The following is a 19,449-nucleotide window of genomic DNA, read 5'->3' as shown; positions in this document are numbered from 1 at the left end:
TCATGCCCGAGATACGGGATCAGACAGTCCCCCCGAACTTCCGACTCCCTCCCCTGGACACTTACGACGGCTCCACCGACCCGACCGACCATGTGGCGACCTACCACGCCCGAATGGCGCTATATGGGACCTCTAATGCCTTGACATGCAGGGCATTCCCCACCACTCTGAGGGGGCCGGCCCTCGCATGGTATGTCGCCTTAAAGACCGGAACGATCGCGTCCTTCAACCAGCTCGTCAATGACTTCGAGCTCCACTTCATGGCTTGTGCATGGTCGAAGCCTTCCGCGACGCTGTTCCTTGGACTCAGACAAAGGGAGGACGAGCCCCTCTCACATTTTGTGGACCATTTTGCCACGCGAATCCGGGGTTTGTCGGACACTCACCCCTCTCTATTAGTGCAGGCGTTCGTGGTAGGCTTGCGACCTCCCACCACGGTACCGGAGATGCTCTAGCGGGCTGACCAGTACATCACAGTGGAGACCTAGGCGACCGGAAGGAGAAGGGACGACTTCCGACCGCGGGCTCCAAAAGAGAGGCCAAGCACTCGCAGTGACTACCCGATGTAGTCCTCATGAAAGAAATCAAAGCCCTACCTCGGACTTTTCCGAGCGAAGGTTCAGCATCTGCCTTGCTTCCTTTCGACTCGCTATTAGCCCCGGCCTAAACTCCTCCGAGCCAACACGGCTTGGCGGGAGACAACCTCGAGCCGTGTCCTTCGGCTTGAACCACATCCCTTGGACACATACTACCGAGCCCACCTCAACGCGGCCTTCCCGCCTGAGCTGGATCCCACGACCCGAGTCGTATCCTTTGGCTCGAGCCACGTCCTTCAGACGTAGACTGCTGAGTCCCACCTCAGCGCGGCCTTCCCGCCTGAGCTGGATCCCACAGCCCGAGCCGTATCCTTCGGCTCGAGCCATGTCCCTCGGACGTAGACTACTGAGTTCCACCTCAGCGCGGCCTGCCCGCCTTCACCAGATCCCTCGGCCTTTGCCGTATTCCTCGGCCGCATGATACCCGAGACCACACCTACGCGGTTTGCCCGCCTGCGTCGTGCTACTCGGTCGCACGATGCCCGAGACCACACCTGCGCGGCCAGCCCGCTTGCGTCGTGCTCCTCGGCTTCCTGCTCCCGAGACACACCTGTGCGGCCAGCCCACTTGTGTCGTGCTCCTCGGCTTCCTGCTCCCGAGACACACCTGCGCGGTCCACTCGCCTGCGTCGTGCTCTTCGGCTTCTTGCTCCCGAGACATACGTAAGCGGCCAGACCACCTGCGTCGTGCTCCTCGGCTTCATGCTCCCCGAGGCACACCTGCGCGGTTCACCCGCCTGTGTCGTACTGCTCGGCCTCCGGCTCCCAGGACACACCTGCGCGGTTCACCCACCTGCGTCGTGCTCCTCGGCCCCCTGCTCCCGAGGCACACCTATGCGGTTCACCCACCTGCGTCGTGCTCCTCGGCCCCTGCTCCCGAGGCACACCTGCGCGGTTCACCCGCCTGCGTCATGTTGCTCGGCCTCCTGACCGGGACACACCTATGCGGTTCACCCGCCTGCGTTGTGCTCCTCGGCCCCCTGCTACCGAGGCACACCTGCGCGGTTCACCCGCCTGTGTCGTGCTGCTCGGCCTCCGGCTCCCGGGACACGCCTGCGCGGTTCACCCGCCTGCGTCGTGTTGCTCGGCCTCCTGACCGGGACACACCTGCGCGGTTCACCCGCCTGCGTCGTGCTCCTCGGCCCCCTGCTCCCGAGGCACACCTGCGCGGTTCACCCGCCTGCGTCGTGCTGCTCGGCCTTCGGCTCCCAGGACACACCTGCGCGGTTCACCCGCTTGCGTCGTGCTCCTCGGCCCCGTGCTACCGAGGCACACCTGCGCGGTTCACCCACCTGCGTCGTGCTGCTCGGCCTCCGGCTCCCGGGACACGCCTGCGCGGTTCACCCACCTGCGTCGTGCTCCTCGGCCCCCTGCTCCCGAGGCACACCTGCGCGATTCACCCGCCCGCGTCGTGCTACTCGGCCTCATGCTCCCGGGACACACCTGCGCGGTTCACCCGCCTGCGTCGTGCTCCTCGGCTTCCTGCTCCCGAGACACGCTTGCGCGGCCAGCCCGCCTGCGTCGTGCTCCCCGGCCTTCACACTCGAGATATGCCAGCGCGTCCAATCCACCTGAAAGCCAAAGCCATGCATCGGATTCCCAGAACGAACCGACGCATAGCTTCTTTCCGGGGGGGAATATGATAAGGGTAAAAATGGCGACAAGACGCGTATGACGTCAACTGTCTTAAACAAAGCCTTACACCCCCAAGTCAGTGCAGACCGGGGCGCCGACCGAGACGCATTAATGCTTTGCCCGAGCTCAGTTCTTCACGCCACACCAACACCAATGTCAGACGCTACCAGTCTGCCCCTGTAAACGGGCACATCAGGGAACAGTAAGCTTCCCTATAAATATCCTCACCTTCTGAACGGAAGGGGGGACTGCTGGACTGGAACTTCGACTTCTACTAAACTGCTATCTCTGCTTCTCCACTCAAAATCCCTCTCCACATCCATTGACTAGATCGTCGGAGGGGTCGGGCCGAGCTTCCGACCCGACCTCTGTGCAGGTACCAAGAAGAAGACGACGTCCCGCCAGGCACCCGGGTGAGGAGCCGCCTCCCGGAGCTGGATCGCTGACTGATCCGTATCACCCAAGGCCTCCGAACGAGGAGCCGTCTCCCGGAGCAGTCGACGACCCCGTGCGCCCTCGACCCGGAAAGATCCCCTCGACGACCGGGCCTGAACCAAGCCGCGTCGGCCCCGTGGCCATGGCTTAAAGTTGTTGGTAACAACATATCCATCCAAAAATTCAGATAGCGATCGGTGATCTTTGCCCTGCAGCGCATTTCTCCGCGGTCTTCTCTTACTTCTTGAGACACTGCCGAGTGGTCTTGCCCTGCAGGTAGGGATCGATGATCTGGTCGAGCACGCCCTTCCTCTGGCAGCGCAGCTCCCCGCCCACTCCGCCAAGCTCACTTTCTCCTTTGGAAGCTGGGATCGAGAGCTGGCCGAGCGCATAGGACCTCGAACAAGACGACCCCGAAGAAGTAAACGTCCGATTTCTCTGTGAGCTGTTGCCTCTTGTAGTACTCTGGGTCGAGGCAGCCGAAGCCGCCCTTCACCACCGTGGTGACATGGGTGTTGTCCGTCGCCCGGCCAATCTTCGAGTGGCCGAAATCTGACACGTTCGCCTTCCATTTATCGTCCAACAGTATGTTTGTGGTCTTCACGTCTCGGTGGATGATGGATGGCATGCCTGGCGCCGGTGTGGAGGTAATGCGGCCCTCGTGCCGCCCCGACGCAGATCTCAAGCCGCAGCTCCCATGGAAAGAGGCGGCTTCTGCGTGTCGTAGAGGTGCTCGCGAACCGTCCCTCGGGTCATGTGATCGTAGACGAGGATCATCTCGGCCTTCTCCTCGCAGTTTCCGATCAAGAATAATACATACAATTTTGAGTGTAAATATAATATTCAATCTTTTAATGAAAAAAGTTATTATATTTGAATTGTAATGGATATTCAATCTCCATAAATGATAATTTTGATCAATATGACTTGAATTTAAAGTTTTTATTATGTGTAGGATTGATGGCTTGCTGTGGGATATACCGATATTTTATTTTATTTATAAAATTTAGAGGGGGATTTAATGGAGATATCATTTTTTTTTATTTTTTATTTCAAAAAAAAACTATTGTACCTTTCTAGTAACTTAAGCGGCCCCACAAGTGGGGTCCCATGAACCATCCGCACCAATCACGAGGCATATTGAGACGGGTAAGCCGCAGACGCAGCAGTAGATGTGTAGCTCCAGCTTCTGTTGTTCGAGGCATTACCAATTGGATGCCTCTTGTGGCGATTCCAGGGTTCCTCGATGTCCGATTTCGCTCTTCTCTCGACCTCGACCTACGAAATATGCGTCTCGAAGCCCAGGATCAGCGGCCGGATTAATCGACTGCCTCCGAATTCCCGGTCTTTGGATCCAGTAGCCAGTGGAAAGATCCGAATTTGGTCCCTTAGGGCTACGGATCGACGCGAATTCAAGCCACCAAGCAGTAGAAAGGGGCTGATTTGGTCGAGTTCTTTCGATATTGGTGGTAGTTCTAGTGATAAAGAGACCAAGAAGTATAAACCTCCGGATGAGTTCGTCGAGATAAGTTCCAGTGATGGAGATGCAACGCGTTTGGCACCGGAATCGGGGAAGGAGGAAGAAAGGGTTGGTTTTGAGGCTGCGACTCCATCGAGTTTTGATTTTCTTGAGTTGAAGAGGGAGTTGGAGAAGGAAGAGGGGATGGTGAGTGATAAGAGAGGTCTGGAGGAGGATTTGATTCCGCCCGCAGGTCGGGGAAGCACTGAATTGGGATCTGCGGATGAGGGAAGACTTGTCAGTCAGGTGGGAGTAAAAGGTCGAAGGCAGATTATGAAAAGATCCAATTTATTAGCGAAGCAGGTCATCAGCGTTCAGTCGGCTCAGAGTTTGGGTTTTGTCTCACAGCTGTGGGTCGATACAAGATCAGTAAGTGTGCTTTGCTTACGAAATACTAAAAATGTGCAGTCAAAGCATCATTAATTATATTATTCGTCATTATTGTGAAAATGCTCTTCATGCTTCATTGTCCATTATTGCTCTTGGATTGCTGGTCCTATAGCTGCACCCATTGATTTTAAAGAGTTTTATTGTTTCACCATTTTAATTATTTCCTTGGATAGTATTAATTTCTGTTTTTATTCGTGATGCAATTCCATTTATTGGATAATTGTGATTTATGGTGAGATGGACACAATTTATTTCATCTAATCATGTTCTGAAACCCGAGGCATGAAAGTTATTCAAACTTAAAAACGTGCTCATGCACTTGATATTATTTCATGATTCTAGGCCATGTATTATGTCACATATAAACAATCAGTTTACTGATTGAGTTTGAACAGTTAATGCATTTTATGTCACTAAATCTGCAATATGTAGGGAATTAAAAGAAAAATTAAAATGTTAAAATACTTGTGAGAATAAGGGAAATACTACCACCGAGACCAGCTAAGCAATTTATCTAGGTTGCAACTAATTTCCCAACCTAAACTACACAAATGAGACAGACTATAAAATTAACGAAAAGAGAAGGAAAGAAAAGCCTGACTAGTTTCAAGAGAAGAAATTGCTAGTCATAAGTGCTCAGCAAGCCAATCACGTGAGTGATGGCACGTGTGACTTGATACAGAATCTTTTTGCTTATTATATTTTGGCATATATCACTTTATAACTATTGCATAAATGCATATATATTGTGATGTCCTTGGATTTGTGCAATGGGAATCGGATCGTGATGAGATCACGATAATGAGATCGATTCACCTTTAAACACATATCCTAAATAATCCCGGTCATAGGTTACTCGAGAGGGACATCGTGATAACCGGATAGACTGGTGTGCTGTATACCCGTCCATATGATGGATGCAGCTGGTCTCATAGCTGCTCGTGTAGGGACACTAGGGATACAGTACAGGTGCTCATTGGAGAATGAGTTCACTGATTGATCCGCTTACGGAATGCTGGATGGTTGATGATGCCTTATTGTCAGACAACGATTTCGTAGTCCTAGTGGTGTATCTGGTTCTTAGACTTGAGACACCAAGGATGTCCTGTATGAGTGCTCCACTCTTTGATACCAGACTTATAGGTTTGGCTGTTCCCAGATCTAGTACAGCTGGTCATTGGGAGTGGTAGTCGACCTTACGAGGGCTATTGAGTGTCGATAGAGGATCATCCACTCTCGGTATCATGAGAGGAATATCCCATGTGTTCTTGCTCAGACAAATCCCTGGCCAGGGTCATTCGGGTTGAGAGAGAAAGAGTTCTCCGGGAGAATCCGATTAGAGCGAGACTCGAGTAGAAACCGTATGGGTCTGACAGCACCATGCTCGATATACGATCTCTGGGATATTAGATGGATGAGGGACTATAGGTACATGGTAACTGAGGACAGACAGGTCCAATGGATTGGATTCCCCTGTATCGTCTGGGGACTACGGCGTAGTGGCCTAGTACTTCCGTAGTCGATGAGTCGAGTGAATTATTACAGAGATAATAATTCACTTAGTTAGAAGGAGTTCTGACAGGTATGACTCACGGCCAGCTCGATATTGGGCCTAGAGGGTCACACACATATGGTAGGCATTGCGATGAGTAGAGGTTCGGATATGAGATATCCGACGGAGCCCTTGTCTTATTGGATGCAGATCCAATACCCACTAGGGAAAGGACCCATTAGGGTTTTGACACGGGATCTCTATAAATAGGAGGGATTCACAGCCTCATAGGCTAGAGTCTTTGCTTGCCCTTCCTATTCTCCTCTCCCTCTCCACCTCAGAGTAGGCCTGGAGTTTTGAGGAGCGTCGTCGTAACCCTGCTGTGTGGATCACCGCTAGAGAGGAGGACGCTTGACCTCCTTCACCCTCTCCTAAGGATCTGCAAGGAAACAGGGATATACGATCTCCCTAGGTAACACAATCTCTATACGCAGTTTTATGTTTTTTGCGGATTTTGCGCACCAATCTTCGCACGACGATGAACATCTTTTTGGGAATCGGGGATTTTTGTTTTCTTGTTCTTCTGCTGCGCATATGATGTCGCCCCCCCCATGATTTCCCAACAGTGGTATCAGAGCCAGTTTGTTCGTGCGAATGATTGGTTTTGAACTGCGTGTGTTGTGTTTAGGAAGAATATTGACGTCAAAATCGTTGACGCAAAAGCGAGGAAGGGCAGCAATAGTTGCTGCCCTCGATCTGCATGCCTGCAGCCACCTGCAGCCGCAGCCGCAGCCAGGCAGCACAACGCCGGCGCAGTGCCTGCAGCAGCCGGCCAGCGGTCTGCTTGCAGCAGGTTTGCTGCCGACGGGGCTGGCAACCCACGGGCAGAGGCGCCGCAGGGCAGCGGCGCCTGCCGCCGAAAGGAAGCGGCGCCTGCCGCCGCAGGGCAGCGACGCGCGACGCCTGCCGCCGCTACTCCCGCGGGCGAAACCCCCCCCACAGGGGCGGCCGCCCGGCGGGACAGCACCGCCTGCGGAGGCAGCGACGCCTTAAGGGGGAGCCCACCCGCAGCGGCGTCGCCGCCAGCGGGCGTGCCGCCTGCAGGCGAGGGCAGTGCCCTCGCCCCGCCGCACAGGCTCCGCCGGCAGGGTGGCGGCGACGGAAGCAGCAGAGGGAATTAGGGTTTTGGGCAAAAAGACAGTTTTGCCCCTGTGAATTTGAGAAATTTCAGTTTCTATCTTTTGTCCAAATTACGAAAATACCCTTAGGAATTGAGAAATTCCCTACATGTCCCTGATTTCAGAAAATATTAATTAATTAAAAGGTTTAGTTGATTATTATTTTTATTATTATCTAGTAGTCCTACATGATGATGATTATTTATACATGTGATGTATGATGAGTGGACGGATGATCATGGACCGTGTGATGTGTGTACTTGTGATTATTATTATTGAGGTATGCGAACCTCCATTATATTTCTCGTTTATTGTCGGGCCTGCGTGCCTATGATTAAGTTGTAATCACATGAGGAGGTGCAGCGGGAGCGTGGATGCGATAGCGGGACCCACGAGACGGACGATCGTGATGCATGGAGATGCATTAAGATGTCGACGGAACCGACGAGGACGAGATGGACGATCACAGGGCATGGAGATGCACCGTTGCACACATAGATCTTGATGTGAGTGATTAGGCCTACTGGCTCGGGCCTAATCATATTAGGTTGTGGTCCATGATCATCTGGTGTGATTGCTTATACACATACTAGATATGTATATATATTTGCATGCGATGTAGATATATATTAAATATGTATATGTGTGACATGTCATATTAGGAGACCAAATTATAGAAACATTTCTCGATAATATTAAGTCGGTAAACGTGAGGCAATTAGATTGACCCACGTGGCCTTCCATCGTTATGAGTAGGAACCGATTCCCGGTGTAGGTTGAGTTGGTCGAGTCCCTCGAGACTCACCTATATCGCGATTCGCTATCTTACTTACGACATAGAGATGTCACCGGTGACCTGAGGGCATGGTATGCTTGGTCGAGTCCCTCGAGGGTATATCATCAAATCAGACTCATCTTGTAACGAAGGTGTTGACTTAACCGAGCATCATGGTTGGTCGAGTCCCTCGAGGCCATGGTGATTCGGAGGCCGAACAGGACGGGAATCACAAGGAGTTGTGATCGGCAAGAGTTGTCTACCTTTTAGGCTTAGTGTGATTGGTCGAGTCCCTCGAGGTTACACTAAGACGCTGATTGGATCCTGATCCCCACTAGAAGTCTGCCGGAGACTTCCGTTTCACGTGCTGAGGGTGTCGCGTGACTCGTTAGTAAAATAGTGGGAGCATATTAAGATAGAAGTCCATATCTTGATAGTTTATTTCTTGCAAAATCTGCATGTTATTCATTTTTGCTACATCTTTATTTTCAGAAAATGTCGCTTTCAAATCCCTTACGTGGCATACTTGATGTCAACCGCCTCACTGGTCCAAATTATACGGATTGGCTCCGTAACTTGAGAATTGTTCTCACAGCGGAGAAAATCGTGTACGTCCTTGATACAGTGATGCCTACGCCCGAAGAAGGGGCAAGCGAGGATGAGATCGCTCGCTACGTGAAGTACATTGATGACTCCACTCTTGCTCAGTGCTATATGTTGGGCTCTATGACTCCAGAGTTACAGAGACAACATGAAAAGATGGATGCCAGATCCATTCTCCTACATGTCCGTAAATTGTTTGAGGAACAGGGAAGGACTCAACGATATGAGATATCCAAGAGCCTTTTCCGCGCTAGGATGACTGAGGGGACACCGGTTCAGAACCATGTCCTAAAGATGATTGAGTGGATAGAGAAACTCACAGGTCTAGGAATGGTCCTAGAGGATAACTTGTGTGTGGACATTGTGCTTCAGTCCCTACCAGATTCCTTTTCACAGTTCATAATGAACTTTAATATGAACAAGCTTGAGGTGACTCTCCCAGAGCTCCTCAATATGTTGAGGGAGGCAGAGAGTACTATTAAGAAAGAGAAGCCAGTTCTCTACACTGGTGAGACTAGAAAGAAAAGGAAAGCAGAAAGGTCCCTTAAGAAGGGAAAGGGCAAGGGCAAACAAGGTAAAGCAAAGGTTGCTAAGAAAGACCCAACAAAGGACAAAGGCCAGTGCTTCCACTGTGGTAAAGATGGGCACTGGAAGAGAAACTGCAAAGAGTACCTTGCAGAAAGGGCGAAACAAAAGCTCGATGAAGCTTCAGGTACATTCATGATCAGTCTCCATTTGTCAGACTCTTATGATAACACATGGGTATTAGATACCGGTAGTGCTTATCATATATGTAATTCGTTGCAGGTTCTGGCAAGGCCTAGGAGACTAGAGAGAGGCGAGATAGACCTCAAGATGGGTAATGGAGCAAAAGTTGCTGTATTAGCTGTTGGCGAGGTCGCCCTACATCTGCCTAGTGGAGCTTTTATTGCATTAGATGCATGTTATTTTGTTCCTTCTATTATCAAAAATATTATCTCCATTTCATGTTTAACAGTTAGTGGATATAAATTTGTTTTTGAGAACAATGGTTGTTCGATATTATTAGATGATAAGATCATCACGAAAGGAACATTGCATAATGGTTTATTTATGTTAGACACCACTCCACATATCATGAATATAAATGTGTCCAAAAGGAAACGAGATGAGTTGAACAGTGCATACCTGTGGCATTGTAGGCTAGGTCACATCCATGAAAGAAGGATTCAAAAGTTGCTAAATGATGGATATCTAGATCCATTCGACTATGTGTCATATGCAACTTGTGAGCCTTGCATTCGTGGAAAACTGACCAACTCTCCATTTAGTGGAACTGGAGAGAGAACTGGAGAGAGAGCCACTGAGTTGTTGGAACTCATACATAGTGATGTATGTGGATCCATGTCAACTCATGCCATTGGAGGTTACTCCTACTTCATTACATTTACTGATGATTTCTCAAGGTATGGATATGTGTACTTAATGAAGTACAAGTCCGAGGCCTTTGAGAAATTCAGAGAGTATAAGAATGAGGTGGAGAACCAGACTGGAAAGAGTATCAAAACTCTTCGATCAGATCGAGGAGGTGAGTACTTAAGTACAGAGTTTACTCACTTCCTCAAGGACCATGGGATATTATCCCAATGGACACCTCCTTATACACCTCAGCTCAATGGTGTTTCTGAAAGGAGAAATCGTACGTTATTAGATATGGTACGGTCCATGATGAGTTTCGCTGACCTAGCCATCTCATTCTGGGGATATGCCCTAGAAACCGCAGCTTACCTTTTGAACAAAGTTCCAACTAAGTCGGTAGTGTCTACACCATATGAGATATGGAAAGGGAAGAAGCATGATCTTAAGGTTGTTAAGATTTGGGGCTGCCCAGCCCACGTTAAAAGACACAACCCCGATAAGTTAGAATCAAGGACAGAGCGATGCATATTTGTGGGATACCCCAAGGAAACTTGTGGGTATTACTTCTATCATCTCGAGGACCAAAAGGTCTTTGTAGCTAAGAGAGCAGTGTTCCTTGAGAAGGAACACATTCTTGGCGGAGACAGTGGGAGAATGATAGAGTTGAGCGAAGTTAGAGAACCAAGCTCAAGCACCACTCTATAGCCCGAGTCTGTTCAGGTACCTAATACACAAGTTTCAACTTTACGTAGGTCTGATAGAGTATCTCATCCTCCTGAGAGATATGTGGGACATATTAGAGGAGAGGATGCTGAGGATATTGATCCTCAGACCTACGAGGAGGCTATTATGAGTATAGACTCCGGGAAGTGGAAAGAAGCCATGAATTCTGAAATGGATTCTATGTACTCCAATAAGGTTTGGAACCTAGTTGATGCACCCGAAGGTATTGTACCCATCGGTTGCAAGTGGATCTTTAAGAAAAAGATCGGAGTAGATGGAAAGGTAGAGACCTATAAAGCAAGGCTAGTGGCTAAGGGGTATCGTCAAAGGCAAGGTGTTAACTACGACGAAACTTTCTCACCCGTAGCAATGCTAAAATCCATCAGAATTCTATTGGCTATTGCAGCACACTATGATTATGAGATCTGGCAGATAAATGTGAAAACCGTATTCCTCAACGGGAACCTGGAGGAGGAGGTGTATATGATGCAACCTGAGGGATTCGTGTCCAAGAACTGCCCAGATAAGGTGTGTAGGTTGCTTAGATCCATTTATGGACTAAAGCAAGCTTCCCGAAGTTGGAACATAAGATTTGATGAGGCAATCAGATCTTATGACTTCGTTAAGAACGAAGATGAGCCTTGTGTATACAGAAAGGTAAGTGGGAGCGCTATTAGCTTTTTGGTGTTATATGTGGATGACATCCTCATCATTGGGAATGACATAGGAATGCTATCCACAATAAAGGCTTGGTTATCTAGACACTTCTCCATGAAGGACTTAGGAGAAGCATCTTATATCTTGGGGATTAGAATCTATAGAGATAGATCCAAAAGGATGCTTGGCTTGTCCCAGTCCAGGTACATAGAAACTATTGTCAAAAGGTTTGGCATGGAAAATTCCAAAAGAGGTCTCATACCGATGAGACATGGGATATCGCTTTCTACGAGTATGTCCCCAAAGACTCCAGAAGAAAGGGCGAACATGGATATGATACCTTATGCCTCAGCAAAAGGGTCTATCATGTATGCCATGCTATGTACTAGGCCTGATATAGCGCATGCTCTGAGTGTCACGAGCAGGTATCAGGCGGATCCAGGCTTGGAGCACTGGAAAGCAGTAAAGTGTATCCTTAAGTACTTGAGAAGGACTAAGGATCTTTTACTAGTATATGGAGGTAATAGCCTTAAGGTTGAAGGCTACACTGACTCAAGTTTTCAGTCTGATGTCGATGATAGCAAGTCGAATTCAGGGTATGTGTACACCTTGAATGGAGGAGCAGTGTGCTGGAAGAGTTCCAAGCAAGATACCACTGCTGACTCGACCACAGAGGCGGAGTACATTGCTGCATCAGATGCAGCAAAGGAGGGAGTCTGGTTGAAGAAGTTCATCACAGATTTGGGAGTCGTGCCGGTTAGTGAGGAGCCGATTTCCCTATATTGCGACAACAACGGGGCAATTGCTCAAGCGAAGGAACCTAGGTCTCATCAGAAATCTAAGCATGTTCTGAGGAGGTTCCACCTTATCAGAGAGATCGTGACCCGAGGAGATGTAGCAGTGGAAAGAGTTCCATCCGAAGATAACATTGCAGATCCACTAACAAAGCCATTGTCTCAGATTGTCTTTGAGCGTCACAGGGGTCTGATGGGGATCAGACACATAGGTGATTGGCTTTAGGTCAAGTGGGAGATTGCTAGTCATAAGTGCCCAGCAAGCCAATCACGTGAGTGATGGCACGTGTGACTTGATACAGAATCTTTTTGCTTATTATATTTTGGCATATATCACTTTATAACTATTGCATAAATGCATATATATTGTGATGTCCTTGGATTTGTGCAATGGGAATCGGATCGTGATGAGATCACGATAATGAGATCGATTCACCTTTAAACACATATCCTAAATAATCCCGGTCATAGGTTACTCGAGAGGGACATCGTGATAACCGGATAGACTGGTGTGCTGTATACCCGTCCATATGATGGATGCAGCTGGTCTCATAGCTGCTCGTGTAGGGACACTAGGGATACAGTACAGGTGCTCATTGGAGAATGAGTTCACTGATTGATCCGCTTACGGAATGCTGGATGGTTGATGATGCCTTATTGTCAGACAACGATTTCGTAGTCCTAGTGGTGTATCTGGTTCTTAGACTTGAGACACCAAGGATGTCCTGTATGAGTGCTCCACTCTTTGATACCAGACTTATAGGTTTGGCTGTTCCCAGATCTAGTACAGCTGGTCATTGGGAGTGGTAGTCGACCTTACGAGGGCTATTGAGTGTCGATAGAGGATCATCCACTCTCGGTATCATGAGAGGAATATCCCATGTGTTCTTGCTCAGACAAATCCCTGACCAGGGTCATTCGGGTTGAGAGAGAAAGAGTTCTCCGGGAGAATCCGATTAGAGCGAGACTCGAGTAGAAACCGTATGGGTCTGACAGCACCATGCTCGATATACGGTCTCTGGGATATTAGATGGATGAGGGACTATAGGTACATGGTAACTGAGGACAGACAGGTCCAATGGATTGGATTCCCCTGTATCGTCTGGGGACTACGGCGTAGTGGCCTAGTACTTCCGTAGTCGATGAGTCGAGTGAATTATTACAGAGATAATAATTCACTTAGTTAGAAGGAGTTCTGACAGGTATGACTCACGGCCAGCTCGATATTGGGCCTAGAGGGTCACACACATATGGTAGGCATTGCGATGAGTAGAGGTTCGGATATGAGATATCCGACGGAGCCCTTGTCTTATTGGATGCAGATCCAATACCCACTAGGGAAAGGACCCATTAGGGTTTTGACACGGGATCTCTATAAATAGGAGGGATTCACAGCCTCATAGGCTAGAGTCTTTGCTTGCCCTTCCTATTCTCCTCTCCCTCTCCACCTCAGAGTAGGCCTGGAGTTTTGAGGAGCGTCGTCGTAACCCTGCTGTGTGGATCACCGCTAGAGAGGAGGACGCTTGACCTCCTTCACCCTCTCCTAAGGATCTGCAAGGAAACATGGATATACGATCTCCCTAGGTAACACAATCTCTATACGCAGTTTTATGTTTTTTGCGGATTTTGCGCACCAATCTTCGCACGACGATGAACATCTTTTTGGGAATCGGGGATTTTTGTTTTCTTGTTCTTCCGCTGCGCATATGATGTCGCCCCCCCCATGATTTCCCAACAGAAATGACATGATACATCTCTAACACTACAATGCCATTGTATATTTGATCCAAATCAAAATTAACATAGTTGGTCAGAGAACAATATTGTCCTTGTCACCCTAGCTTGTGAATGCAGGACTTTCTTCATGATGATATCAATGAATCTTGTTTTCTCTTTGTGATAGCTTATAGAACATGTTTTATTCATGACTGTTCTTGATTTTCATGATGAAGCCTAAATACAGTGTCTATATGACTAATTAGGTAGCCAGCTGCCTTTATGTTACCACATTTCTTTTCTCAACTTGGACCCTTCTTTTTTTCTTTTTTACTATAACATGATACTTCTGGTTGAAAAGTGTACAAAGTATCATTTCTTTTGTTATTTGTTGATTCTTCTTTTTCTTATAATATAAAAAAGTATCATTTCTTTTGTTATTTGTTGATTCTTCTTTTTCTTATAATATAAAGATAATTGATTAAGTCACTTATTCTTCTCCTCAAGTTCATTAACTTATTGGTTGCCACTTCAAATCTTTTCTAGTGGATGGTAGTTTTGGTTGAAGTGAGACCGAATTTACTATCTGGAGAAATGGAGAAGTTCCTTCTTGAGGATGTAAGACAGGTAAAATTGCTGTCCGTGTGCATGCTCATACTTTGAATTCCAAAATATGTGAAGTTCCTGATCATTATTTCTTATTGCATCTTGCACAAAATTGTTCTGTCACTCTCGCTCTCTCCCTCCCTCCCTTTCTCATATGTTGAAACCCTACAAACAATTCATCTATGGCTTCGGCTGACTCTTGCACATCTTTATCTCTCCTACACCATAATTATCAGCATTATGAGAACTAATTATAGTTTGATAAAAGATGGTGGCTGTACATTTGTTAGCCATGCTCTCCTACATGTAGATGATATTATGATCGTCTAACATCTAATGTGCTCTTATTCAGCTTTACGTTTTGTAGGTAGGGGATGTAGTGCTTGTAGAGGATGAAAGTGTCATGGAAAATGAACTGAAAATGACTGGACTGGAGACTTTGGTATGAAGGATTGGTTTTCCTAAGCAGAATTGAACTTTTCTTAATTCTTAGTTTCTGCATATAAATATTAGAGTTGTGTTGTTGTTGAGAACTTTTTTAGGTGCCTGATTTTTTTTAGATCTGTTCCAGATATGATAGTGTAATGTAATATGATATTCTAATCATGTTTGCTATGTAATGTTGCTACTCTTGGTTACCACTTTTAGGTTCTTGCTGTTGTCTATGGCAACTGAGCAACTTTTTCCAAGACACAGTATTTTCATCTGATGCCAAGTAATGAACTTGGCATGCCACATAATATACCTGTTGTATTCTTAAGTTTCTTGTGTTATAAGACCATTGCATACAGCTGTGCTACTTTTGGTCTCCACTAGTCTTTTTTAGTATCGCAAGTTCTAATTTATTGGCTGGTAAATAAATTATTGCTTGAAAGAATTTTAATTTATGGGGGGTCAGATTTAAACCTTGGTTGATTTCAAATATGCTTCTCTTGGAGTAACATCTATAGTGGTAAAATATTGAAATAATTCATCTTCCAAATAATTCATTTGATAAAAAGAAGAATATAGCTTGGGTTTTTTTAGTTTGTTTTGTCACTCTGTGTTGATTGTTGTCAGTTGGAATTCTTTGTGCTTCTATGTGGATTTATCCTAGGTTAATGAGGATATGGGAGAAATATTTCATCCTTTATTTTCTGTGGCATGGGGGTGTGCCAATATGTTTGTGGCACAATATGTACTATGCCAACTGGCGTGCTCTTGGTGCCACTAGATACAGGCCAAAATTTGGCTCAGTCATGACTTGCATGTCTCAGCTTGTTACAACACAATTCGGCATGGCTTGACAAATATTGACTTGTGCTGGTTGGTATAGCAATTGTTGAGTAGAAGTTTTAATCGTGGTTTTGATATTTAGATAGTTTCTTTGATTTTCCATGCTCGGTATGGCTTGACAAATATTGACTTGTGCTGGTTGGTATAGCAATTCTTGAGTAGAAAGTTTTAATCATGGTTTTGATGTTTAGGTAGTTTCTTTGGTTTTCCATGCTTACATATTATTGTCTTGGTCCGATGCCAGGATGATGGTTTGCTGGCACAATCTTATATCTGATGTTGGCTTATGTCATAGATTTGGATCCCTTTCCATATTGTGCCTGTCAACACAATTGTGCCAGCATATTACAGACATAGGGCATGCCAACAGAAGACGTTGGTGTTAATTGTTGTAACCTTGAACTACATTAGAATCTGAATCCATGTACAAGTGGTATCTAGGCCAGTCGTCCAAGATAGCTGCAACTTGCTAGCTACTGCTTTTCTGTCATTGGATCCTTATTGCATCCCATCCTTATTGTTCAGGACATAGAAGTTCTATGAACAAGTTCATATATGTACTGGAAATTTACACTAATGGAAAAACCTTGGCTAGCTGAATTTAGTGTTGATCTGCTTGCAGCCTCATTTCAGTTTCTTCTTTTAGACAAGCTCCATTTGTTTCGACAACCTCCATTTGTTCTTTTCACTCTTTCACTACTGATAACATCTTGTTGATTTTCCCTTTTTTTTTCCTGGAAAATCTCCATTAGCTAAATTTTTTTAGGCATGTAATAGTACTATAAACATGACACAGATGTTCCTTTTGTTTGTGTAGTTTTCTTGTGTATTGCATGAAATCCTTAATTTTTGATGTTTCTAGGTAGGTTACAACGTTGTAACATCAGGCCGGCACGACGTTGGTAAGGTAATTTTTTAGTCTGTGATATTCATGTGAATATAATGCAGACATATTAACATATTATGCAACTAGGATGTTCAGTTCTTATTTGCATACTTCATAACATTCTTTTGCATTCATAAGGTCCGTGGCTATACTTTTAACATCAATTCAGGAGCTGTGGAATCACTTGAGCTTGACTCGTTTGGCTGGTCCATTATCCCTTCTAGTCTGGTAGCTTGATCAAACCTTTCTCTTCGTAATGTCTACAAAATCATACTCTAGAATTTAACGTAGCTCTATGTTATTTTCATGCAGGTGAGCACTTATTGTTTGTTGATCGATGATGTTCTTCAAGTAGTGTCTGATACTGTCGTAGTACATCAAGATGCTATTTCTCGAGTACAGAGATTAACAAAGGTATAAGCATATTTGTACATTTATCATCTACGATACTGACTAACAAAGGAATTGGGTGAACTTTATTTTTTCTGGGGAAGATTTTCAGTTAAAAATTTAAATACTAATGACATACAAAATTTTTCATACCAACTTCATACAGGATCGATATAGTACTACTATGATACGCCATTGGAATTATATGAAGAAGATCCGGAATTGTGATCTTTCTTGCCAGTACAGAGCAACTAACAACAAAATTCACTTGAGATAATTAGTTATGGATTCTAGTCACTTTTACATATTTCATTACCAAAATTTACTTGCACATTGAGATATTCAACATGGAATAATAGACCTTACTCAACTTGGACTACAACAACTATTCTAACCATAAATACAGTTTGACCCAAGTGTAGGTCTTAGATTTCAATACTTATTTCTTGCTAAATAAACGAAATATAATGTCGATTTTTAGGCATCACAAGCATAAAATATATTCAAGAATAATATGATTGCAAGACTTGGCAAATCTTAATGGTCCAAAACTTCACATGAAAGAAGCCTAGAACCGAGCATTATAAGGTCTTCAAGTTTGTTTTGTAGCTAGAACTCGAGGGACCTGTCTATATATAAGGTGAGCAAAGGTGAGATGTGTTGGCTTCCTTGATGTGTCGTCTTAGGCATTGTCAAATGTAGCCAGTGACTGAAGGTCCTCACTGGGAAATCTGAAGATGCAATTTATTCCCTGCATGCAAGATGCTATTTCCCTAAATTGTTTGACATCATTGCAACCCAAACGTGAATAAAGTAATGAAATCTAGTAGACTCTCTTATCCTATATGGATTTTGTTTTTCAACAGCTCCACATTTCACAGCCATGTTTATTTAGTAGGAGTTTTCAAACCTGTGCCTGTAGGAGTACACTAGAAATACGTATTTCATATTGTGACCTAAAAATGGTGTTGTATTCTTTTTGTTCCTTAATACTTTAGATTGGCTCCACGATATCATTTAATCCAGAGATATATGCAAAGTGGAAACTGTGAAAAAGAGCCTTTTGAGACTGACACTAATCTACATGCCCTTTGAATCCACAAGAACATAAGTTGATGCATCTGATGGCCACAATTTGGAACAAAATAAATTCCATGATTGGATGCGACAGTCATTAATACTACACTCCATCCATAATTGCTTGTTGTCCAGTGCTTTATTTGTTTTGTTATGTTTACCCTCATTTTCCTCAAAGAAAGTTTGTTCTGCCTTTCTAGGGAATTTGGGATGCTTCAAATTCAGACAAAACCAAAGATGAGACAAGAGAGTATTATGATTTTGGGAGAAATGCTTCAACAATTTATGGTCGCACCAGACGAAGAAACTCAAGTGGCAGAAAGTTCCATAGGAAAACGAGAGAAATGGAAATGGAGGATGATTGGGAACTTCCAAAGGATTACTGAGAAGATGTTGCATTTTTACTGTATATATGTTGCTGATAAAAGAGTTTTCTTTTCAATTTATTATTGCTTTTATGGAATTGTCGATATATCAACCTGTTCTGTACTGAACAATTGTTCTTCAAAAGTATTAGAATTTGTCTCTAATAATTCAATTTTAATGCCAAAAAGGGGTATCAGGAGTCATTTCTGGGAATGATAGGGGCATCAGTGGCAGGTGGTAATACGTGTCAACTGGTGACGTCATCCTTACGGTCACACGCTAGTTTTTGAAGGGCCCCAGCTATGATTCATGAAGCAACGTTTGATTCCCAAACTACCCCCTGGCCGTTCTTACCGCCACCATCCAATTCGAAACTCGCAACGATGCTTGGATGAAGTGAAATCTTACAACGTCTATGAACAAGTGCCACCTGTGTCAAACGTATGATCTGAACCGTTGATTGAGCGGATCCTCGTCGTACCACGCGCGTAATCACAGAGATAATCCTTGAACTGAGGGCAGTTAGATCAATTCATGTATTCAAATTCTAGATCGAAGCCGCCTTACGCATCAATAAATATGTGAAGAGCTTGCTCCTCTCATCTCAGCACCGTGGATTTCCTCGGCATCGGTCCTTCTGAGTCCTGTCCCGCCCCTCCGACAGTCGGATCCGACGGCGGATTCTCCGGCGAAGGAGGATCGAGGATTTTCTCCCACCCGGTAGCTCCGATCTAAGGTAAGACATCCATTTCTTTATTCTTCTACTTCTTGACATCCGTTCATCAAAGGGGCTCATTCTCCTTTCAATTTCACTCCTTTACTTCAGAAATATGTAATGTAGCTTCTTTTTAGTTGTGATATGCCCTTTATTCATTCAATTTGATGCCACTAATTTCCCTTGCACTGAGAATCGATTCTCTGAACTCTTGGTCGATGCCG

At 45.6% G+C, this 19,449-nt stretch overlaps 1 protein-coding gene and 1 pseudogene across 2 annotated transcripts; one reads left to right on the top strand and one right to left on the bottom strand.

Moving 5' to 3' along the window:
• Positions 1-2,848: 2,848 nt before the first annotated feature.
• On the bottom strand, positions 2,849-3,784 carry LOC135680358 (receptor-like protein kinase FERONIA; annotated as a pseudogene).
• Positions 3,785-3,841: 57 nt separating this feature from the next.
• Positions 3,842-18,713, top strand: LOC135587981 (uncharacterized). 2 transcript variants are annotated; one of them, XM_065079878.1, is made up of 7 exons: positions 3,842-4,553; positions 14,457-14,537; positions 14,884-14,958; positions 16,654-16,698; positions 16,816-16,905; positions 16,990-17,091; positions 18,345-18,713. In XM_065079878.1, exons 1-7 carry the CDS (start codon positions 3,912-3,914, stop codon positions 18,528-18,530), a joined length of 1,221 nt encoding a protein of 406 aa, XP_064935950.1. In that variant the 5' UTR covers positions 3,842-3,911; the 3' UTR covers positions 18,531-18,713. The 2 variants fall into 2 exon arrangements, with proteins under 2 accessions (XP_064935950.1, XP_064935951.1); XM_065079879.1 differs by lacking the exon at positions 16,654-16,698.
• The last annotated feature ends 736 nt before the right edge of the window (positions 18,714-19,449 follow it).

Source organism: Musa acuminata, chromosome BXJ1-8 (genome assembly GCF_036884655.1).
Source record: "Musa acuminata AAA Group cultivar baxijiao chromosome BXJ1-8, Cavendish_Baxijiao_AAA, whole genome shotgun sequence".
Lineage (NCBI taxonomy): Eukaryota > Viridiplantae > Streptophyta > Magnoliopsida > Zingiberales > Musaceae > Musa > Musa acuminata.
Note: the sequence above shows the minus strand (reverse complement) of the source record. Positions and strands in the feature narration are given on the sequence as shown.